General features: G+C 41.0%; 1 protein-coding gene across 1 annotated transcript; it reads right to left on the reverse strand.

The window, feature by feature from the left end:
- Positions 1-653: 653 nt before the first annotated feature.
- On the reverse strand, positions 654-23,366 carry gad2 (glutamate decarboxylase 2; the record flags this gene model as incomplete). Its single annotated transcript, XM_080418105.1, is given in 17 exon segments — positions 654-715; positions 718-826; positions 4,080-4,169; positions 6,361-6,468; positions 6,782-6,931; positions 8,002-8,080; positions 8,797-8,861; positions 12,073-12,189; positions 13,047-13,101; positions 13,226-13,305; positions 14,729-14,844; positions 15,769-15,881; positions 18,625-18,715; positions 20,325-20,558; positions 21,979-22,140; positions 22,699-22,761; positions 23,279-23,366. Coding segments are annotated over 17 exon segments (1,782 nt in total).
- Between the last annotated feature and the right edge of the window lie 2,556 nt (positions 23,367-25,922).

Below are 25,922 nucleotides of genomic sequence, written 5' to 3' on the forward strand. Positions count from 1 at the left end.
TCCTACCGAAGACTCCGCCGGTTATCAAATTATTGTCTCAGGAATGCGACAAAAACTAAAGAATCACCATGAATTCAAGGCTTCATGGGGTGTGTAATTGATAGAAAATAAGTCATTTTTTGGGTGAACTACTCCTTTACCATGTGCTTGTCAGTCGATCATTCGTGCCAACAGAGATGCACAAATGAACCGTTTTCTCAAAGTCTACGTAGCTGTCGAGGTTATTCTGAACGTCGGGTTAACAGTGGATCACAACCACATTTGGCACTTAACAACATTACCTGGCAAATGAGAATGGCTGAAAAATAATCTCTTCCTCATCGACCTTATATTGCACAAAAATACATATAAAGTTACATCGATTACACTAATACTTCTACACTAGGAAAGGCAGACAAGAAGCACTGTTACAGAGCTTCGGACCCAAGTCCACCCGCCCACACAGCAAAAGCTAACAATACGTAATATCATGTTCTACTTATAGATGTTTTTTTTTTCTCAAATATACTGTTCAGTTTAAGGGACTTTGGAGGAAAGAAAGACAAAAGAAAATGGAAATATATTACCAGTACATTCACGACAAACATTTCATCCGTCTAGGGGTGGAAAAAACAGGGACAGGATGTGTTTTGGTGAGATGATGATGAGTCAGTTTATAGATCCTGGCTGAGCCGCTCGATCTCCTCGATCAGGAAGTCGATGTCCTCGAAGGTGCGGCCGGGTTGGAGATGACCATGCGGAAGAAGTTGACCTTGTCCCCTTGGGGCTGGTAGCTCACCATGGTGGTGCCGTACTCCATCATCCTGGCCTTGATAACCGGAGCCACCTGATCGACACACAGTGACACAAACATGAATACATTAGCATTTTTACTCATGAATGATGATTGGCAATTCGTTGTTTGACTGCTGACAACTAGGGTTGCTTCACTAGGAGTCACCGTTGACTCCCAGTGAAGCAGTGAAGCAGTGAAGCAGGATATCATGTGATCGCAAAAATTCACCTCCACTCCACTCTGGATTTGGAAAAAAAAAATTTTCTCTGCTTTGAGCGCTTTCTGTTCCTTTTTGGCGAAAACAACCTACGTTCAACTGCCAATAACTATGGAACGGCACGCTACAAATGAAGAAAGCCTTTTGTACACTCTCTCTGAGTCATGGTGGTCCTTGAAATTAAAAAGTAGAGAACCACCGGTATTGTAGACGTGAAGTCCACATAACCAGCTCTGACAGTGTGATAAACCGGCTCCGGAAACCGATTCCTACAGTTCCGGATCCCAACCCTATACACGAATCCACGGAGCGCTGCACTGCGCGCAGCCATTGCTGCGGTGTCAACGCTCCGCGGACGCGACACCGCAGCAATGGCCGCCTACAGGCAGCTACAGGCAGCGCGTCTGTGGATTTGTCTATACTGACAACAGCAGTTTGTTTGGTTTTTAATACATAAAAGCAAAAGAATGTGAATGCATCTGTGCACTCAAAAACCTGCAGTGATGAGTCAGTCAGTCAGTCAGTCAGTCAGTCAGACAGACCCACAGACAGTCAGACCCACAGACAGATAGACAGTCAGTCAGTCGTTCTGTCTGTCGTTCTATCTGTCGTTCTGTGTGTGCGTGCACGTGTGTGTGAATTCTGGATAATGTCACTGTTTTCCTGCAAACGTGATTGGCTGGGCAGCCACCAGCCAGGGCAGCCTTTTATGTTCCATGTTGATTGACGCTGAAGGAATGCGGATTCCTCCAGCAGACCATTTGGACTCAATAAAAGTGTTGGCGTTGACAACAAGGCAGGCGCCTCAACAGAAGTGGCCTTGAGCCTCGTGAGGAGGTGCGCCTGAGCGAAGGTGCGGGGCCATACACTGTACTATACTACGTTTAGCTGGAGGACTTTTTTATTTGGAATGAATGACAGGATGAGGGATGTTGCTGCACTAGCTAGTGAAGTGCAGTGGTGTAAAGTAACCAAGTGCATGTACTCAAGCACTGTACTTGAGTACGAGTACTTGGGTAAAAGTACAAAAGTATTGGCCTCAAAAGATACTTAAAGTACCAAAAGTAAAAAGTACTCATTATGCAGAATGTCTACTGTATGCACAACGTTTTCAAATGTATAAAATAATCCTTTGAAAATTGCAGATCTACAAGCTCACAACGCATTTGCATTGTGACGCGTTGTGAGCTTGTAGATCTGCAATTTTCAAATAGCCAATATAGAGTTGAAGTGGTTAATGCAGGTTTTGCAATACTATTCAACATCTTCAAAGTAACTAGTGACTAAAGTTCTCAAATAATCATAGTTGAGTAAAAACTACAATATTTGCCTTGGAGATGTAGCGGAGTAGAAGAAAAGGTATTGAAAATTGGAAATACTCCAGTAAAGTAAAAGAATACCTCAAAATTGTACCTCAGTACATGTACTAGAGTACATGTACTGTACTTAGTCACTTCACTTTACACCACTGTAAGCTGGTACATAGTTCTCATCACATCATAATTACACCCATTCCTCTGAAATCTGTTGCAGGTGTCCTGTTGCAGTTGGCAAGGATACAATTTGAGCTAAAATAACAATAAATCAGCAGCTGCAAATTTCCCCTCAAATAAATCCTCTGTCAATGTTCTCTGTTTTCCCCCCTCATCCCTCCCTCCTCATCCCTCCAGTTTGCTTTTAAAAGTAATAGACATGGAGGAGTGTCGTTTGTCCCATGTGGGCCTCCTTCCTCTCTGGGCTATTAATTGCGCTAAATGGGAAACATTACATCACTGTGTGAGACTGTCAATGTCACCCTGTGTGTGTGTGTGTGTGTGTGTGTGTGTGTGTGTGTGTGTGTGTGTGTGTGTGTGTGTGTGTGTGTGTGTGTGTGTGTGTGTGTGTGTGTGTGTGTAAAAGAGCAAGCTGGCTAAACATTCAGTCCAGTGAAGCGTGTCCAGGCTGCTTTTTAAAAGCAGATTTTGGGGGAAACAAGAAAGGAACCTCTCGATCAGATCATCGCGCAATGACAGAGATCACAGTGATTTATATGTTTGCTTTTTTGGAGAGAGGGGGGGTGAAAGAGTATGGAGAGAGAGAGAGAGAGAGAGAGAGAGAGAGAGAGAGAGAGAGAGAGAGAGAGAGAGAGAGAGAAGAGAGAGAGAGAGAGAGAGAGAGAGAAGAGAGAGAGAGATGAGAGAGAGAGAGAGAGAGAGAGAGAGAGAGAGAGAGAGAGACAGACAGACAGAGAGAAGGCTAAGGAGGGCCGGGGTAGAGGAAGCGTCATGGAGAGAGAGTTCTTTGTATGGCTAGCATACAGCACCATCTGTTGTATTAATTGTCGATTAGTAGCCTCCCACTGCTGAGGGCCCCGTGGCCACAGGCACCTCTCTGAATGACTGCTGAGGGCCCCGTGGCCGCAGGCACCTCTGAATGACTGCTGAGGGCCCCGTGGCCACAGGCACCTCTCTGAATGACTGCTGAGGGCCCCGTGGCCCCGCAGGCACCTCTGAATGACTGCTGAGGGCCCCGTGGCCACAGGCACCTCTCTGAATGACTGCTGAGGGCCCCGTGGCCACAGGCACCTCTGAATGACTGCTGAGGGCCCCGTGGCCACAGGCACCTCTCTGAATGACTGCTGAGGGCCCCGTGGCCTCAGGCACCTCTGAATGACTGCTGAGGGCCCCGTGGCCCCGCAGGCACCTCTGAATGACTGCTGAGGGCCCCCTCTGAATGACCTGCTGAGGGCCCTGTGGCCCCGCAGGCACCTCTGAATGACTGCTGAGGGCCCCCGTGGCCGCAGGGCACCCTCTCTGAATGACTGCTGAGGGCCCCGTGGCCCCTCAGGCACCTCTGAATGACTGCTGAGGGCCCTGTGGCCGCAGGCACCTCTGAATGACTGCCTCAATGACAAGCTTCTTGTACACTACTGTTTCCCCCCCTGACCTCTGACCCCTGTCCTGTGTTAGATATCGTTGATGCCGGGCAAAAACCTATTTTCTCCATATTCTAAATTGTTGCCATTTTTTTTTGTAAATGAATGAACTGCCACTTGACATTGTCAAATGGCAGAATGTCTTCCTAGTGCGTGCGTCTCGTATATCTCACCTTATGCAACTGCTTCTTCTTCTCCTCTTTGTCCTCCAAGTAGCGGACCCCCGGTGGCAGGTACCAGAAGCACACGTTGGTGTGTTGGGGCTGTTGATGAGGACACACACACACACACACACACACACACACACACACACACACACACACACACACACACACACACACTTTTTGTTTATTTCTGGAACACAGTTCTTATATAACGCGATCTGAGATTCCCGAGGAGAGGAGAACCTAAGCCAAAAATAGCAGATCTACAAGCTCACAACACCTCGCGCTGCGAGGCGTTGTGAGTTTGTTAGATCGGCTATTTTTGGCTTAGGTTCTCCTCAGAAAAAGGGATGCTAGGGTTCAAGAGGTAAAAAAATAATCATATCACACAGAGATTTGCCGGCCCCCTGAAGTAACTGGTCCCGGACCCCCTGTTGAAGACCCCTGCCTTAGCGTGAGGCAGCTTGATGTAAAAGTACTGTACACCCTCCTGGACATGACGCTATTGTGTGGCAGGGACTGCATTTGTGGATTAATTGTCCCTTTGACACTATAGTGACAGCACTGGCCGTCATGCTAGTCCAGTGGTTTTCAACCGTTTTCATATCAAGGTCTATTATTTATTCGGGCATTGAGCCGCGGAACCACCGTTTGATGAGATTCAGCCTCTAAAGATCCAAAACTTTTAATATGTTCGTTGGATGAGGTTTTGTCCACAAGTCCATGCTGTATTGATGTTGCTACCATTAGGAGAGATAACAGGCAAACGTTGATCAAAATAACAATTCTTCTACATTCTCTACCTGTTTAAGACTTCTTGTAAATTAAGTAATTCAGATGTTTAACAATAATTGAACTCTTGGGAGCGTAAAATGAGGTTTCATTTTACGCTCCCAAGAGTTAAAGATCTAATAAGGGTCCATGTGGTTTACCGACTCTCCATCATTTAGCTGGGGACCACCTGGAACCCCCTCAAGGACCACTGACGGTCCCCGGACCACTGGTTGAGAACCGCTAGTGCTAGTGGTTGATTATATTCATTCATTACCAATGGATGACCGGCCATGCATGCGTTCCAGGCCCATTCATACAGCTGGGCTGGTTCTGGTCTGCTAGACTCTGCCATACATTAAATTGATGTAATGATTTTCTGGGCCAACCGAACACCTGGGCCGAAGCCCAGAGGAGTGGGCCTCACTCCTCTGGACTCTGATGTGTTTTGAACCCTTATTATTGTGTCTCAATAAGTGGGAAGATAATGAGCCTTAAAACCAGTGTTGCCAGATTTTGCGAGAGAATTAAGCAACCACATCTATCTATGAAAACAAGCCCCAAAAGTAAGCGACTGTTATAGGCCACATGAGCACTTTGTGTACATCGGCTATTTGTAAATAGCAGATCTACAAGCGCACAACGCGTTATATCTTGTAGATCTGCTATTTTCTAAAAAGATCCTGAAATAAAATGTGCGATTTTTAAAACCTTCTAATAGAAGAAATCTGGTACAGGGGCTCCCTGGCACAACACATTTTCAGATGGGGGTTAGGGACAAATACATATTAATTTGGGGGTCCATGACATGAAAATATTTGACAAAAACTGGCCTAATGGCGCTTATAAAAAGCAGACATGGCAACACTGCTTAAAACACTATTGAGGACCTTTCATTTCAAATGACTCTGGCTATTCAAGCAGCTCTGTTTTTTAAGTGTCCCTGTCTTTTTTTGGGAAGGGGGGATGGGTAGAGGGGGTTGCTCTTTTTCTTGGTGGGGGATATTTCAGAAACCGGTCTATTCATATGGATATGAGTAATTAGGGGCTATTATGCCATTCATTGAACATAATAGCAACACATTATCGACACAGCCAGTGGGGGGGAAAAGACCATTCATCCTACACAAAGCAATAGCACACTGCTTGTCAGTCAAGTCAACCATTAAGTGACACTGAATAAACAGCCAATTGAAGTAACATGGACAGTGGTGTATGAAGTACTCTAATTTTTTTAGTAACTAGTAACTGAAGTTTTCAAATAATTGCAGTGGAGTAAAAAGTACAATATTTGCCTCTGAGATGTAGTGGAGTAGAAGTAAAAGTATTGACAATTGGAAATACTCAGGTAAAGTAAAAAAGTACCTCAAAATTGTACTTAATTACAGTACTTGAGTACATGCACTTAGTTACTTTCCACCACTGAACATTACACTTTGATTACTGTATGTGACTATGTGACCAGTCAGGTTAGTGTAATGTTTTGTTGTTGTTTTTTACTAAATCTATGTGAACGTACCTTCCCATCAAAGACCATCTCGTATCCTTCTCTGTCCTTGATCTTGTTGTACAGGTACTCTGACAGCTCCAGACACTTGTCAATCTGGGCTTCGAAACCAATGGTACCCTGTCAATGGAAGTACAGAAAGGTTTTATTTGTGTGTACTGTCTTTATGTTATGTAACATTGTGAGTTGACATGTTGGACATAGAGTGGTGCTAAAGGAAAGGTCATTGGGTCACTAAAAAATAACTTTACAAAAATAGTTTAAAAAAGATTGGAGAAAAACAAATAGCAGATCTACAAGCTCACAACGCTTCACATTGCGTTGTGAGCTTGCAGATCTCCAGCTAAAAGGTTTGAGAACCACTGGTCTAGAAGACTAGATCTGTGTATGTTTAGTTAGAGTGCCTGTGTGTCTCAAATGATGACATGCCTACCTTGGCCCTCCACATGAGCCAGAGCTTGAAGATGTCCACATGGCGTCCACACTGCAGGGCCTTGTCTCCGGTGTCATAGGACAGGTCGTAGGGCTTGTCCTGCTGGAACAGGTAGCAGGCGTGCATCTGGTTGCAGCTCTGCATCAGACCCTGTGGAGACACAATGTTTATATATTAATGTGATGATGGGACAAGTTGATGGGAGTTGATGGAACATGCAGATTTATGGCAATGGAATCAACAATCTAGAATATGTTTTTTTTTAATAATATACTGATATGTTCAATATATCGTCTCTGTCGAGTGGAAACACGTTACTTTTCAGGATTCAAATTCGCAAATAGCAAAGATAGCAGATCTACAAGCTCAAAAGGCGTCGCTTCGCACTGCGTTTCAAGCTTGCAGATCTGCCATTTGTCATACTTTTTGTGTGATGCTGTAGTTGTAGTATGATCAAGTAGGTCATTAATTTACAAAAAAAAAAAAAAAAAAAAAAAGAAATGGCGATAAGAGGTTTCTGGCCGACGATATGTTATGAACAGACGCTTGAATTTGTAATCAGGCCTAAATCCTAACCCTATTGTGGCGCCACAAAGCAATATAGCTTCAAACATGTCACTCCACATAGCTTCACAGTGCATACCATGCTATTAATTCTCATATCAAATCAATTCATAAATACAATCACATCACATTAGGTTGTGTGGGCAGCTTAGATGTAAAATGAACCTTACAGTATGATCTGGTACTGGTACTACCTAAATATAGAACAAATATGGGAACATTACTCATTTTACTACTGCCACCAATAATATCGAATGCCCTGATACCATCCATTAAAGGCTGTGTAACACTAGTTTCTGTCAAAACTGTCTTGAAAAAAACATCTATCAGGAGACCACAAGGGAAGATAAATGTAAATTCCCATAGAAAGGAGGTGACATTCTCGGCCAACGTTTTCCCCTTTTCTCCTTTGTACATAATAGTGTTTTATATTTGTTGATGACATGTATTATTGTGTTATTTTTTGTTATGCCATGTTGATGAATTGAACACATAGGAATTGAACACATAGGACAACAATGGAAACAAGTCTCCAGGACTTGTTTGTATTCCTTTTAGCCTTATAGTCTGACTGCACCATGTGCTACCATGTGCTGTTTACATTTCTGAGTGATAACGTATTCAATCAATCAATCAATCAATCAATCAATCAGTACCTCTTCTCTGACCAGCAGGGCAGAACACTGCAGAGGAACCGACATCATCTTGTGTGGGTTCCATGTTACTGAGTTTGCCCTGGAAATGGAATAGAAACAATTCTATTATATAGTATTCCCATCAATCAGTGGTGGAAAAAGTACTCACATTTGTTACGTAAGTAAAAAGTATCAATACTGCAATGTAGAAATACTCTGTTACAAGTAAAAGTCCGGAATTCAAAATTTACTTGAGTAAAAGTACAAAAGTATTGGTTTCAAAATGTACTTAAAGTACCAAAAGTAGAAAGTACTCATTATGCAGAATTTCCCGTTTCACAAGTTTTCAAATGCATAAAAGGTAGACTAATCTTCTGAAAATAGCAGATCTACAAGCTGAAAATAGCCGATCTACAAGCACACAATGCGTTGCGATGCGACACATATGTGAGCTTTTAGATCGGCTATTTTCAAATGGCCGAAATGTATATAGGGCTGAAGTGGTTAATGTATGTTTTACAATAATAATCAAAATCTACAAAGTAACTAGTAACTAAAGTTTTCAAGTAATTGTACAGTAGTGGAGTAAAAGTACAATATTTGCCTCTGAGATGCAGTGGAGTAGAAGTAAAAAATATTGAAATGGGAAATACTCCAGTAAAGTAAAACATTCCTCAAAAGTGTACTTAAGTACAGTACTAGAGTAAATGTACTTAGTTACTTTACACCACTGCTATTATATATACACAGTATTCCCATCACTCATACAAAACATCAACAACGATTCACTGTACACGTGACATTGATGACACTGACCTATCGACCCCGTCCAGCTTCCACCGGTGCCTCCTGGACATGAGGAGACTTCCTCCCCACGCCCCCTGCAGGAGAACAGGACAAATGACAGTCAGACACAGGGTATAAATAGGACTTGGCTTCAGGCTATGGGCCATGTTGAATTATAACAGGACAACAGGGGGGGGGTAAGAGCTTTACTGGAATAGATTTTGTACAGTGGGCCTCACTGGCCTGGCCATTATATTACAACAACAAACCAAGAACAAACCAGAATCACACTATGCCTTCCATGAAGGCCCCGGCAGCTCTCCCTTGGTGTTGTTACTTGGTCTCTAGCCCAAGCTCAACTGAAGCTGTTTACCTGCTGGAGCCTCCTCTTTATAACAGGTGGGACAAACCATTAACAATTAGTAATTGGCAACTCACTAACTCAAATTTGGGTTGAGGTAGTTAGTGTATGTTTTGTAATAATATTCACAAGTAACTACCGGGAGTAACTAAAGTTTTCAAATACTTGTAGTGGAGTAAAAAGTACAATTTGTCTCTGAGATGTAGTGGAGTAGAAGTACAAGTATTGGAAATTGGAAATACTCTGGTAAAGTAAAAAATTACCAAAAGAAATTTACTACGGTAAATACTACAGTACTTGAGTACATGTACTTAGTTACTTAACACCACTGAGAATCAGACATGTTATAAATAGGACGTGGCTTCAGGCTATGGGCCATGTTGAATTAATACAGGACAACATGGAGGGTGGTAAGAGCTTTACTGGAATAGATTTTTTACAGTGGGCCTCACTGGCCTGGCCATTATATTATGCAGGAAGCCTCATTTACAGGTAGTTGTGCACCAGCAGATCTACAAGCTCACAACCTGTGCACCTGTACAACTCCTCTACAACGCGACGCACAATCCCTCCAGTATGAATCATCAACACAAACATCTGCTCAGGACAAAAGCAGCTATACCCTGCTCATTATGCTAGGGTGGGATGGCTAAGGGTACACCTACACCTTTCAAAGAATATTTTAAGACCAACTCGCAAGTTCATGATTACTAGATAATACAATAATCTCCATCCTTCAGCCGTACCACTCATAGCCAGTTCTCCATTAAACACAGAGGTTCTTTACTCTGGAATAGGCCTACACACATTCTTATTGCCAACTCCTCATCTTCACTCAGTAACTTTAAACATAGATTGAGGGCCAGCCTGATGAATCAAGCCTCTCCACTTGCTTCTACCATATAATGTAGCCCTACTTCTGCATGCCATACACAAACACAGACACACATGTGCATACACACACGCGCACACACACTCACACACAAGACACACGCACCCACACATTCAACTGCACACAAGGTACTTGTTGTTTGTCGTGTCTTATGTTTGATTACTAGGTTTACTAATGGTTTATTATTTTAGGTGAGAGCCTTGTATAAGCCATATATGGGTTTCCTCTCTCACCTGCACTTATTTCTGTGTCTTTTAATAATGCTACCTTTGTACTGTTTTTATTGTGCGAATAAAAAAAAACTAAAACAGGGTAGAGGACAGAGTAAAGCAACTTGCAATGGGCCTGGACCTTGAATACACTTTACGCTTTTTGTGTTATCCTTTTAACAGTCATTGTAAACCTCTGTACAATCGGCAAACTGTTCAATATATCAATCAAACAACCCAGAAACACAAGAGGTGGAGAGTTTCCCTCCAAATTCCAAAACATGATATGGGTTAAAATTATGATTAAAATGTTTATCCTGGCTTAGCCTATGTTAGAATCACAGATAGATACGGTAGATAGAATTGTCTGTGTGTTTCAAATAAGTAAATGATGCATTTGAACTATACTACTGTCCCAATACATAGTGTATGTGATGCGCGTGCGTGCGTGCGTGCGTGCGTGCGTGCGTGCGTGCGTGCGTGCGTGCGTGCGTGCGTGCGTGCGTGCGTGCGTGCGTGCGTGCGTGCGTGCGTGCGTGCGTGCACGCACGCACGCACACGCACACACACACACACACACACACACACACACACACACACGGTATACATGTAGAAGGACACCCCCTTGGAACACATACATTTATTTTCCCTTTCTGAGCTGGGTGAAAAATGACAGGCGAGGATGTTTATGTCTCTTAATAGAGCCCCCCTCCCCCCCCCCCCCACCACCCTCTGTCAAGTCTAAATCACCTTCATTAATAGATACTGAGAGAGAGAGAGAGAGAGAGAGAGAGAGAGAGAGAGAGAGAGGCCATGATAGTGAAGTCAAGGGGAGGAGGAGGAGGGGATGATTTATGGCCTCTGTTCCCATTCCTCCAGCAGCGCTAGATAGAGGAAATGGCTCCTATCTAGGTCGACCGCTAGCAGCGGAAGAGAGAGAGAGACACATATATTCCATTTGTCAGAGCAGAGGGCTGCTTGCTCATCTGCGTGTCTACATTATGTCCCTGCTAAATGCCACTTGAAGTACTTGGAGGAGTAGGAGTGAATTATACACGCCATGTGATGTAACTAACAACCCACATTTAGACATGCAAGCCCCCCCCCCCCCCCCCCCCCGCACCACCAGATCCGACCGTTCGCCATGAGTCATTCAACACACTCACACACACATCTCTGGAGCACACAACGTCCTAGTTCTTTTGTATGTATTTTCTTTTTTTCAGGTGCCTTTGCTTTCTGTAAAGCACAATGTGGTTGTGACAACAATCCTGTTTGTTAAAAGTAGTTATATAAGTGAAGTTGACTTAATGTTCCTAAAACAGCCCAACTCCAATGGGTAGCTCATGATGGACCCTGTGTAGAATAGATCTATAGTTGCAATTCTCGCTATTCCAATTTCCACTCAAAGAGACACCATTACTCAAGAGATGGACCGATACATTTGTTCCTTGGGGTATACAAATGGAACCAAATGCCTTGGATTAAAAACTATCATATATGTATTTTATCGATTTTGACATTCGACATTTGCATGATCCGTCTTGGACTTTTACCCCCCGATTGTCACTGGACATCCGTGCGTTACGTCCGTATTAGAGGTTAGAGAAGGTTAGAGAACCACTGATTTAGGAATAAATACAAATTAAGAAATATACAAAACTCTAGTGCAACATCAACTGAAGCATAAACAATTATTGATTACTGTAAATGACATAATCATGTGATAAATGATGGGGAATGGCATAGACTGGCGTACTCACTGATACCAATACCAGCATTTTAGGCAGTATCGGTAGCTTTTCCGATACCGGCATCGGTATCGGAACAACTCTATTACTCACATCCACATGCATCCAGACGTTGTATTTCTTGCAGACATCGGAGATGGCGATGAGTGGATCAAAAGCCCCGTACACCGTTGTCCCTGCAGTTGCACTCACGAAGAACGGCACGAAGCCCTATATGCAAACACAAGAAGAAACATAATGATTGTACATGGTTCTTAAAGCACGAAGCTCTACGCAAACACAAGAACGGCACAAAGTCGATCATTGGGATAATTGACAAAGGATAATTGACGGGTAGCAGGTCATTATTGATAAATAAATCCCGACAGGGTTATTAGGCACCGACACGTAGCGGAGGTGCCTAATCATCCTGCTTATTACACGGCTACTTAATAAGTAAATAAATGAATTGATCCAAAAGTAACAACAAAACAAAGTATTTCTTTGCTTATGGCAATGACAGTTTTCCATAGGTGTTACGCTGGGCGGACACGATCACCTCGGAAAACAAGGAAGTGTTGATCAAATAGAATACATGTGTGGTTGCTGCATCGTCTATTTCTCAAAAATGTTTTCAAAAACATTCTTGAGAGCAACGTTTAGTTGTAAATGATATGGTGTGTTTGTTTACATGGCTGTAATGTTGGATACATCATAAAAATCAAGCAGCGCAGAATGATATGAAGCAGGTTCTCTGAGTCTTTGATCAGACAGAGGTCTGTTATTGAGCCCATTGGTCATTATCCAGAAATAACACACCGCTGAATTCAGCGATTGACCAATCAGAATCAAGCATTCAACCAAGCCGTGTAATAAAGAAACATAACGACCATACACAAGTGGTTCTCTGGAGCTAACTGGAGCGCGTTTTAATGTTACAGCCCATGTTGATTGAGTTATAATGATGCTGCTATTTTAGTTTATGTTGTCTCTTCAATGATCAAGGTGGTTTTGGTGGAGTGTTTACCATAAATGCAGCCTTTCTACTTGTCTAGTACATTGGTTTATTTCACAGTATGAAACCTTACCTTCTGCTTGGCCTCCTGTATTCTCCTCTCGAGGTCAGCCGGGATCATTTTACCACTGCAAACGGTGGGGAAAATAGCAGGCGTTTAGGCTTTTGTTGCTTGAATGCGTTTGTAAAAATGAATACATGGATATTAAGTGTTTCATCTTTCCTACGGCGTTCATCAGAGACCCGCCATACCTTTGATCCACTTTGATGCAGATCACACTCTCCGTCCCGATGCCCAGGGCCGCCGCGCCTTTTTTGATTGAGAAATGGCTCTGAAAGATAATAGAACGAGAGGATGAACAAGAGAGTATAAATAGAGATTCAAAGAGGGAGAAGGAGAATACCTAATGGAGCTAATGCAGGGGTCTTCAACGTTTTTTTCACCCCAAGGACCCCTTAGCTGACAGAGAGATGAAGCAGGGACCCCCCACAACATACTGTATAAAATTGTGTTTCATATTAAACCTTTTGAATAATATAGTAACAATATACTTATATTTTACTCAAATGTCGCCTGATGTTGTTCCACACTGGAAACCTTCAGGTTGGCACAGGAGAAGTTATACAATGAAACAAAGTATTTGTCTCAAACTTTCAAGTTTGTAGCATGAAAATCTATCTAATTCATGTTCAGGTCAATAAATGAGACCTCATGTAGAGCCCATAAGGTTCCATTCTACATACTTACACTAACAAGCGTTTTAGAATTTGCTGGGTATTGTATTTAGATGCATCTTTCAAAAAGTTTTATACAACTTGAAGGGATACAGAATCACCTCATGTCCTTTGCACTTGTCACAAACGTGTCAAATTTCTATGTATATGCCTGCATGTACAAATGACAAATAAAAGCCACCAACCAACCAACACACACAGTATTGTATGTCAGTTCTGTCAGCAAAATGTTAATGTTACAATACTGTTAACGTAAATATATTGTGAACAGTGTTTATGTTGATGTTAACATGAACCAGTGCTGTTCCTCTGGCTGAGAAGCATCTTGAACAACTTAAGCTGTAGCATGGAAAGCTTAAACCTGTCAGAATATGTATTTGTGCAGCGTGAACTTTGATGGAATTAGGGCCCAAAATAAATCTTTGAGTGATTTGTTTTAGATGGAAAGCACAGCTAACATACAGTATAGGCACATGTTGTGTTCAATTGAATAAAGAAACTAGAGGACCACAATGGAAATAAGCCTTAGGGCTTTATTGTGTTTTTTTTTTAATCCTCTGTGACAGTGGCGTCAGTTTAGCAAAAGGTATGGCAAGGGTAGGTTGCTAACTCCCAGAGATTAAAATAAGGGACACCTATCCTAGCCGAACATCTGTTGCAGGGTCAAACCCCCCCCCAAAAAACGAAATGCATAGCAAACTGTGCATTATACCTATAACACAATGCAAACACAATGGTCTTACACCTGCAATAGGCGATTCACGATTATTTTCTTTTTTTTCATAGAGCCAAGGAATGGCACCTGCCATACCTTGCCATACCCAATTGTCACCCCTGCTCTGTAATATTTTGTCTGATGAATGTTGTGGAAGTGCTGATGTGCTCTTCTTTTTATCACCAAATTAATTACTTAATTCAGTCAGTCGAGGGAAACCTTCACCATTTGAAACAAAATAAGCCATGAATAGAACCTATAGTGAGCATTAAGATGAAAAAGGTGAATATTTGAGAGGATCCTACATGTTCGGATGTGAAGGCCACCAGTCTGGGTACTGAGGACATTCCTTTCTCCTTCACTTCAGGGAACATCTTGAAGCGAGCGAGCAGCATGGCGTACATGTTAGAAATGGCCCCACCTAGAGGACAGATGGGGACACACCGCTCAATTCTCTTGATATGATTTGCTGTCACATGGTAGAGACTCATATTACTCATATTTTTTTAGTTAAGTAAAAGTATTAATACTGCAATGTAGACACACTCTTTTACAAGTAAAAGTTCTGTATTCACAATCTACTTGAGTAAAAGTACAAAGGTATTGGCATCAAAATGTACTTAAAACATAGCCGATCTACAAGCTCACTACACGTTGAAATGCAACATGATGTGAGCTTTTCGATGTGCCATTTTCTGCAAAAGCTTCCTCACAATAGGGCATAGCAGTGGCGGCCATTTTGTGATGCCACAGGTAGAAAAAACATTCATTTTTTCCCCATAGATATTTCCGAAAATAAAAAAAGTCTATAAATTATTTTAAACCTGGAACCAAGCCATCCAGACTCCTGGTGAATCATTACCATATAACATTTGATTATGTGGCAAAACATATTTGAAAACTGCAAAAAATAAAAGGGTATATATTAAATATAGTATATATAATCTGCAAATAATTTAATATTTAATATTTTTTGACACAGAATCAAATGTTTTATGGTCATGATTTACCATTAGTCTGGATGGCTTTGGTTCAAGGCTTAAAATAATTTATATAAATATTTTTGGAAATCTTTATGGGGAAAAAATGAATGGGTTTTCTATCTGTGGCACCACAAAATGGCCGCCACTGCCATGCCCTATACGGGATTCAGGGGTTTAAGTGGTTAAAGGTTGGCAGGGATGATGCGGAAAAATAATCCCCTCCGATAATCGACTGTGAACCGTTCCGTTTATGTCATCAAAATGCAAATTGACACATCTCATGCATGCAGACTGTTCCATTGTCCTGTGAGAGAGAGGGGAGAAGGGGCGGGGGGACTTGCGTCACCTATATTTATACGTACCAGGGGAGAAGATTCCGTCCCCTCCCCCGTCCGTCCAGCCAATGATCTCCCTCATCTTCTTCAGAGTGACGTATTCCAGAAGCACAAAGACAGGAGCCACCTCATAGGTGAACCTGGGTTGTTGCACAAAGGGGACATGACAGGGGCCGGGTTAAAGGAGTAGTTCACCCCAAAAAAATCATATTTCCTATCAATTACACAAAGAGTCTCCTTTGTGTCTCCTACCAGATACATTAGGGTCTTTATTGTTATCATCAAATTATTGGTTTAGGAATGTGACAAAAACTAAAAAAATCTCCATGAATTCAATGCTTCATGGGGTGAGTAATTGATAGGACATAAGTAATTCTTTGGTGACCTACTCCTTTAATGACATTAAAACCGAGAAAGCATCTGTATCATTTTATATTTTATCTGTATATATATATATAAAAGCACATTGGTTGGCTATTCAAAAATAATTCGAAAATGCATGTGTGCGAATCTTTGAATATATATTTTTTTAACTCAAGGCTTTGCTTCTGGGGGGTCAAAAAAATATCAAAAAAATATTTTGATATGGGGGGGGGGGGGGGGGTGTGACATGAAAATGATTGAGCACCACTGATATAGCAACATACGTTCTTTTTTCAGAAAACTGTTAGGATTTAGGAGGCATTTGTTGAATTGCAAACACACTCACTCACTCACTCACACACTCTCTCACTCTCTCTCTCTCTCTCTCTCTCTCTCTCTCTCACACACACACACACACACACACACACACACACACACACACACACACACACACACACACACACACACACACACACACACACACACACACACACACACACATTCTAAATGTCATGATTTATCATCAAAAAATTGTTTCATGGCATTTCTCCCCCCTTCCCTTTCTTTTTCTTTTTTGCTTATGTTGTTATGTCACATTATGTTTTTGTAAGCCTGATCAAATATGAAGGTTCAGGGTCGACCCAGACAGTAAACAACCGTCAGTGTCAATTTAACTCAGAAACATGTACAGACATTCAGTGCATTGACAGCATCCCAAATGGATGCACAAAATGCACTGTGGTGTTTTAAATTGGAAATACTCCAGTAAAGTAAAAACACCTCAAGATTGTACTTAACCCTTTAAGACCGGGGGACGCATCTGTGTAACCACTTTATCCATATTTTATACTTTTGGCTATTAAAAAATAGCAGATATACAAGCTCATAGCGCGGCACCGAGTGCCGCGCTATGAGCTTGTAGATCTGCTATTTTTTTTTTAAATTGTGTTTTTTTTTTGCAAATCTTTGAATATATATCTATAAAGCAATTGTTTTTTACTCAAATCTTTGCTTCTGGGGGTCCCTGGATATTTTTTGGATATATTATAGCAACATAAGTGTTTCAGAAAACTGTTTTAAATTGATTTAGAAGACATTTGTAGAATCCCCAGAAGCAATAACATTTTAGCTAGAAATGCTCGCTTTAATTATATATATATTCAAGGATTTGCACAACATTTTTCACGATTTTTCAAAAATAGCAGATCTACAAGCTCATAGCGCGGCACTCGGTGCCGCGCTATGAGCTTGTAGATCTGCTATTTTTGAATAGCCCAACGAAATCTAAAAATGACACACAGATGCGTTCTCAGGTCTTAAAGAGTTAAGTACTGTACTTGAGTAAATGTACTTAGTTACTTTACACCACTGTGTAAGGCAACGTACAGTATAGGGTTATAAGGGTTCAGGGTCAACCTATATAAGGGCTGAGTATCAAAGAATGAGTAGATTTATCAAATTGAATGCCATACAGTATCACAACATTGTTTTCTTGCATTAGGCCCACTGAGGACACAATAATTAAGTCAGGAAAATATTTCTAAAAAATAAAATAAAAATGTAATAAATTAAATAAATAAATCTGATAATAGAAATAATAATAATAGCACCAAACTATACATGTAGTCATCGGATGGATTGATTGGAGTTCGATTGATTATTTTATTTATTTATTAAATGTAAAGGATAAACTTCAGAGGGTTATACTGTCTATTCAGAAATTATACAATTCAAAATGTCCTCTTCATAAAACAGCATTTGTAGCTAGTGGCTGATAATCTGGCAGACAATTGCAGTAAATTATCTTACACACACACACACACACACACACACACACACACACACACACACACACACACACACACACACACACACACACACACACACACACACACACACACACACAGCCTAAGCCTACCTAAATGGCTTTTATTTAAATTCAGGAGGAAATTTGCAGTTTTGAAATGTTGCCAATTCTCACTGTTTTATCAACTCCTAACACAACCTCAGTTCAGATTAGGGTGATTTACATTTCTCCCCAAGGGTGATGAATCCCCATGGGGATAGGGTGTGTGTGTGTGTGTGTGTGTGTATGTGTGTGTGTGTGTGTGTGTGTGTGTGTGTGTGTGTGTGTGTGTGTGTGTGTGTGTGTGTGTGTGTGTGTGTGTGTGTGTGTGTGTGTGTGTGTGTGTGTGTGTGTGTGTGTGTGTGTGTGATAATTTACTGCAATTGTCTGCCAGATTATCAGCCACTAGCCTTCACTCACACACACACACACACACACACACACACACACACACACACACACACACACACACACACACACACACACACACACACACACACACACACACACACACACAGTTTATTTGCTACACCACTGAGTGAAAGCCCTGCTATCAGTCACTGCACAGACACACAGAGGATAATAGGGGGAAGTCATGGTCATTATTATCATTATTATCGTCATTGGAATCATGATGAAGCAGCCCCCCCCCCCCCCCCCCCATATACACTTACATGTTGGTGTTGGCGGTGGACGTCAGCCAATCCGCGGCCAGGCCGACCATGTCTAGTCCTGTAGACAGCTGATTGAAGTACCGAGGGTGAGCTGAACGACAGGGACATTGTGTTAGAGGGGGACGATTTATTTTCTCCAAAATGTTCAAAAATAGCAGCTGTACAAGCTCTATTTCTTCCCCAAAAATGTTAAAAAATAGCAGATACAAGCTTGATTTCCCCCCATAATTTAATGTTCAAAAATAGCAGATGTATAGTACAAGCTCGATTTTTTTTCCAATTTCTTTTTCAAAAATAGCAGATGTATAGTACAAGCTCGATTTTTTTTTCCAAATTTGTTTTAAAAAATGGCAGATGTACAAGCTTTCTCCAAAAATGTTCAAAAATAGCCAACGCAAAAATCTAAAATAACACAGATGAGTTCCCAGTTTTAATCGGTTAAATGGGCATATTTACACATTTTAGAATGTCACGACCATTTCATTATTATTATTTTTATATCATATAATATTATTATTTGTAATATTATTAGCCTGCATAATGTCTGTTTTTGTCGACTGTCGATATAAACGATCAGCCTAAATGTTTACCACTATAGTGTTGATAATGTCGTGTATATTATTATCGTGTGTCTTTAAATGCCTTGATGAATTGAATACACACTCACAGCAGGACCAGTGGACCACAATGGAAACAAGCCCGCAGGGCTTTGTCTGTTATCCTTTTAGCATCATTGTATAATCGTACCACTGTAGGCTACTGTTCGCAAAACTGTTAATGCATTAAAAAAAAGGGGGGGGGATCCATTTTTGTATAATAATGACTATTAGGCTAATTGTCGGCGACTCGGCGACGAATCTTTGGTTTATAGATTGTCTCTAAATGTTTTTCGATGAATTGAATACAAAGGACCCCAATGGAAACAAGCCATATAGGCTTCCTTTGGTTTAATCCTTTAAAACAGCCTTTTGTATGAAACTCTGTGCTTTTTTTTTGGCAAACTGATATTAAAGTTTTCAATCAATCAATCAATCAATCAAGTCTAAGAAGTGACATATAACGTGGTATTTTCAAGTAATCGTTAAATTCTTACTTTAACGGACATAATGATGATTATACATTTTGGCCAGGTGGCCCAGTTATAATAAACGTCTCCTCATTAAGTGCTTCAATCGACCGTATCATAGTCTATAATAGACTTGGCCCTGGATCTGCTCAGTGCCTCCAAGAAAAGCCACATGTAAGCTATGATCATAAGACAAAGGCTAAAAAAAACATGCTGGGTTTATTTATTAAAATAACAAAACAAAAAAAATATTGGGTTTATTTATAATAAAAAAAAACAGGCCAAATGAGAGGCCCACCAATTGAAAATAGCAGATCTACAAGCTACAACGCCTTGCCATGCAACACGCTGTGAGCTTGTAGATCTGCTATTATTATTATTTTTAATCTTGGGGAAAAAAGGAAACACGTGGAATAAGATCGGAATTCAGGCCCAGTGGAGAGAAAAAAAACAGGGGAAAAAATTAATACAAATAGGTTTCTCGCTGCCCAGAGATAGCCTATCGATTACATTTTTATACTCTTAATAAATCACAGAGGAGAGACTGTCACGTTCTCTAACGACGATGGATGGAGGGAGGGGAAAGAATAGAAAAACCTTTAATAACGTCGAGCCTGAATTAGTTAGGCTATACCTGTTTTGATGGCGTATTTCAAGGTGGCCCGACAGCTGATCAAGATATCATCCAGGGTCTCTGGCTCGTCCGAGAGCTCCCAGTTGTTCCTCTGCATCAGCTCGTTGGGATAGTGGAAGTCTATGACCTTGGTGTCCCTGTCGAAGGACTCCACGATGTAAGCCAGCAGGATGTCCACCACCTCCTGCAGGAATGTCATGGTCTTGGTGTCTCCGTTCAGGGCAGGCAGCAGGTCTATAGTGCAGTGGTGGACAAAGTTTTTATTTTATTTTTTTACTTAAGTAAAAGTATCAATACAGCAAAATGTAGAAATACTCCCGTTACAAGTAAAAGTCCGGAATTCTAAATTCACCTGAGTAAAGTACAAAAGTAATGGTATCAAAATAGTAAAAGTACTCATTATGCATTTCACAAGTTTTCAAATGTATACAAATCTTTTGAAAATAGAAGATCTACAAGCTCACAATGCGTTGCATCTGACGTTGTGAGCTTGTAGATCGGCTATTTTCAAATGGCCGAAATGTACCTATGTATAGGGCTGAAGTGGTTAATGTATGTAGGCTACTATGTTTTGTAATAATAATCAAAATCTACAAACTAACTAGTAACTAAAGTTTTCAAATAATTGTAGTGAAGTAAAAGTACATAATATTTGGATCCGATTCCGAGATGTAGTGGAGTAGAAGTAAAAGTAGGCCTACTGACAATTTGAAATACTCCAGTCAAGTAAAAAATACCTCAACATTGTACTTAAGTACAGTACTTGAGTAAATGTACTTAGTTACTTTACACCACTGTTCTAGTGTGAAACAAATGGTGCGGAAATGATTTGCATTTTGATTTAAATGTGGTGGGTTGACTTAATTGATGATAAAAAGGGATCGTGATTCAGTGAAGAATGTCTTCCACACATAGGCTATAATGGATTTTTAAAGATATTTACACGCATCATTAGGTCGTATATTCACATCATCTCCCTAGGCCTCTAAAACAGTGGTCTCTCAAGCCTTTTCACATCAAGGTCCATTATTTTATTCGGCGTTTGAGCCACAGAACGACCGTTTGATGAGATTTAGCCTCTCAGACCCAAGACATATATAATACGATTTTGTCCACAATTCCAGCATGCTGTATCGATTTTGGTTCCATAGGAGAGATAACAGGCAAACGTTGATCAAAATAACAATTATTTAATTAAGTAATGCAGATTTGTAACAATAATTTAGCTCCTGAGAGCGTAAATATCTAATAAGGGTCCATTTGGTTACCAACTCTCCATCATTTAGCTGGGGACCACCTGGAACCCCCTATCAAGGACCGCACTGGTGGTCCCCGGACCACTGGTTGAGAACCACTGCTCTAAAACATAGGGTCATGCTCTTAAATTTAACAATAAAAATGTATCTCACCCTATAATAATGACGAATAAAACCATAAGACAGACTAGTCAAGCGTTTATTTGTCTTTAATGGAGCTCGTTAATTGAGTGGCATGCAGCTTCATCTGAAGAGCATCAGGCTGACATGACAATGGCTTTTATGGCTGAAGGTGACCCTTGGAATATTGCAATGAAAGGCAAGAGAAGGCCCAGACTTTAAGATCTAGTCGTAGACATATAAAAAGATGATAAAAAAAACACTGAGTTCTTGTATACCTGTTGAATAGAGATCGGAGAAAGCGACAGCATCGGCCGTTTTGGAACAATTGCAGGGTTTATTGCATCCACATGGCTCAGACGACTTGGTTTCTGTCTCTTCTTTGGGGGTCGGTTGTTCACCAGCCGCTGTTTTTTCCATTTCCCCGACATTAAGTAGAGCTTTTGGATCACATCACAAAATATCACGATATATGGTGTTGAAAATAGGGCTGTCACGATTACACATTTAAGTTGACGATTTTGTCACGCAAATAACTGCCATTAACGATTTAATTATTTTGTTTGGCAATGAACACTAACACATGAATACAATTGTAATGTCTGTTTGGTTTTTAGGCCTCATAATCACAAAATGCTAGGGCAGATATGATAAATGACTTAAATATACAAAGAATAGCTGATCTACAAGCTTACAACACGAAGTGACGTGTTGTAAGCTTGTAGATCAGCTATTTCTGCATTTCTTTTCGAAAATGCTTGAAAATGTCTGAACATTTGAACATTGGAAACGATGTAAAAAAGAATTGCAATTATCTCAAATAATTGCGATTAGGCGATTATGCAATAATTGTGACAGTCCTAAATATTGATTTGATTTAATTATAAAACGACATCGAAGCTATACAATTAAGCCAAATAGCAATGGAGGAAAAACTAAAAGTTGCCAATATATTGCTTGGAGACACACTCCCCCCCTCCCCTCCAGAACCAACATACCACATAATTTCGATCCTAGGCCCCCGGGAAATTTTTGGGCAGCCGCCTGGCACCATGCCCTGGCTGGAGAAAGACATATATATCACATCGGGATAAATAATGGAGCTTCACGTTTTATATCACACTACATCTGAAACACAATTCGATGAATTGAATACACAGCTAGGACCCCAATGGAAACAAAGCCATATAGTGCTTTCTTGGGTTTAATCCTTTTTAGCAGACCTTTGTTATAGAACTGTACTTTGTTTTTTTTTGCAAATTGCTAAATAAAGTATTCAATCAATCAACAAGCACAAAACTTGGAATAACACACAGGTAGTCTTAGCCTATATTATTATTGTTATTATTGTTTTATTGCACGTAAAACCATGCGATAAAATAAATAACATCGAAAAAATACATTATAGCTTAATAGGCCCGTGGTGGTCTGACTCGTCTGGTATTTTAACAATGAAATGGAATGCGAGGAGGAGGCTGGATCCTGAAAAAAAAAACAACGACCGTGAAATGCCACTGGTGGCACATAAACATAATTTCAAGGATCAGGGATGTAAATTTAAAAAAAAAAACTACTCACTCGCGCTGGGGCTTTGGTTCCCTGCGACCGCTGTATTGTTCCCCGGATTATTATCTCCACCAAGAGACCAAAATCCGTGCGCTGCCATTGTAATATAGCCTGTAGTTATAGTAGTCTCTAGTTATAGGAGCTGTGAGAGAGACGAGAGACGATCGGTGCCCATCCAGACGGAATGGGAGCTGTTCACAGACAGTGGTGCTGAATCTGTTATCCAACGCACCTTCCCTGAACGGGAGCTGTTCACAGACGTGTGGTGCTGAAACCTGTTATCCAACCCACCTCTCTGAATGGGAGCTGTTCAGAGACAGTGGTGCTGAACCCTGTTATCCAACGCACCTCCCTGAGTGGGAGCTGTTCACAGACAGTGGTGCTGAAACTGAAGCTCCCCGAATGCTGAGAATCCAGCAGCCGAGCAGCAGCATTCGACTCGACGACGGACGCCCTTCTGAAAGAATTAAAGAAAAACGCAGCAGCGGCTTTTATTCGTCTCGTCTCTCTTCACAAGGACAAAATCAGGTGTCTGTCGGTGTCCGTTGGCCGGAGGCTGAGCCCACAGGTGCACCTGCTGGAGGCATGAATGAATGAATGAATGAAGCGGGGCGTTTGTGCGTTTAGGAGTCACTTTGCTGCGCGCTTCAACGCAGAGCGCAGCCACTGCCAGCCACACACTCCTTTGACCTGATGATGGGTGGAATCTCACAGGAGATGAAGGGAGGCAGAATGCAGATCGAGTGTAAAAATCACAAAATCCTATGTCTGTCCTGTCCTGTGTCTGCTTTCAGCGACAGTTTTATATTGCCAATATTTTAAGCCAATTGTTTAATGAAAAACCATGAAGCATAGAAGGACACTATAGAGGTGAAATGATGCTGAGGGTATAGGAGTTAAAATGAGAGTCTCTCCATCACCCACTCATTGTGTTGTAGGACATGTGATAACCTGATGATTTCACGTCACCAAAGACATTCCTGCGTGATTCACATGAAGTTTGATGACGAGCAGAGTTTCGTCGAGAGTCGTGACTGACTCCTTGACTGACGCCAACTGTGTTGTAACTTGTGCCCCCGCGTGTTGCCAGATTTTGCGAGAGAAATAAGCAACTAGGTCTATGAAAACAAGCCCAAAAGAAGCAACTACTATTAGGCCAAATGAGAACTATTGGCTATTTGAAAATAGCAGATCTACAATCTCACAATGTGTCAAATCGTGACAAGTTGTGAGCTTGTAGATCTGCTAAGAAAAGAAAAATGTGGAATACTTAAAAAAATAATAATAATCTTGGAAAAATAGGGGGACATTTTGGAATATTTTTGAAAAATTTCAACAACACAAATCTTGTATGGGGGTCCATGGCAGTGACACCAAATACATATTAATTTGGGGGTGAAATGAAAATGACATGAAAATGTTGGAGAACAACTGGGAAGGAAGCCCAAATAAGCAGCTACACTTTAGAAACAAGCCCCAACTTTACAGAAAGAAAGTCACTTATAATAAGCAGACATGGCAACACTGATTGTGCCCTCCGGTGCAATCTGCTGAACCCCTGCCCACACCAACCCCCCCTCCCCCCCACCACCTGCATTTATGTTTAGCCAACTATCCTATTTCTGGGGCAACTGCTATAATTGTCTGCTTCAGAAGAAACATTGGGCGGTCTGCAGACGCCATGAGCACACGCAGGTCCCTCTATCTGTCTGTCTGTCTGTCTTGCACGAATTAATTCAAGCCACATAATGTTTTGCTAAGCTCTCTGACTGAATCACACTGCAGCACCTTGTCATCATGTCCTTCTGTCAGCCATGTGTCTGAAAGAGAGAAACGGATCCCTATAGGCAGTGAGTGTGGGCACCACAATTACACTGACTGTGTGCAGATAAAATTATAATTTAAGTAAAGGCTGCTGTGCCAAAATTAACTGTATAGCCCTATGGCAAGATGAATTGACTACAGTAAATTCAATTTAAAGATCTGTGCATATTATATCCAGCGTGTGTGTGTCTGCGTGTGTGTGCGTGTGTATCTGTTTTTATTTTTCATTCACATTTTGAATTAATACACACACACACACGCGCACACACAGGGCAGTCTGGTTGACCAGATAATTGTGCTATAGCTAGCAGGTCTTTGTCAGAAGGCTTGCTGTGTTGTGGCAGTGTGTGCATGTAGCAGCACATTTAGCTGGAGACTCACCAACCATGCCTTGTGGGTTTATATTCTTCTGTAAATGTCATGCAAAGGTTATTTGTTGGTTCTCAAATAAGTCACAATAAAGAGGGAGGGGAATATGCAAGTCAGGTTATGGCAATAAGACAATTTATATAAAACATAATTAACAAAATAATATAGTTTTAAACGTTTTCACCTGATGACATTTTGAGTTGAAATGGTGAAATGTATTTTATTCAAGTAGAAGGAAATTGTGGACTTTTTAATAAAATAAAATAAAACTTAACAGACACATAGGCCTATATGTGGCCTACACAGGCACGCACACACCCACACACACACACATGATAAAACAACAAGATAAATTTGATACATTTACAAAATAATGGAGATACATTTATATCAAATACTTATCTTACTTTATGTTTTATTTTTTAAACTCAAGTCTCAGAGTTTGAGAGTGTACATGTAGGCT

The sequence above is a fragment of the Gymnoscopelus braueri genome (assembly GCF_963280865.1).
Source record: "Gymnoscopelus braueri genome assembly, chromosome: 21".
Classification (NCBI taxonomy): Eukaryota; Metazoa; Chordata; class Actinopteri; order Myctophiformes; family Myctophidae; genus Gymnoscopelus; species Gymnoscopelus braueri.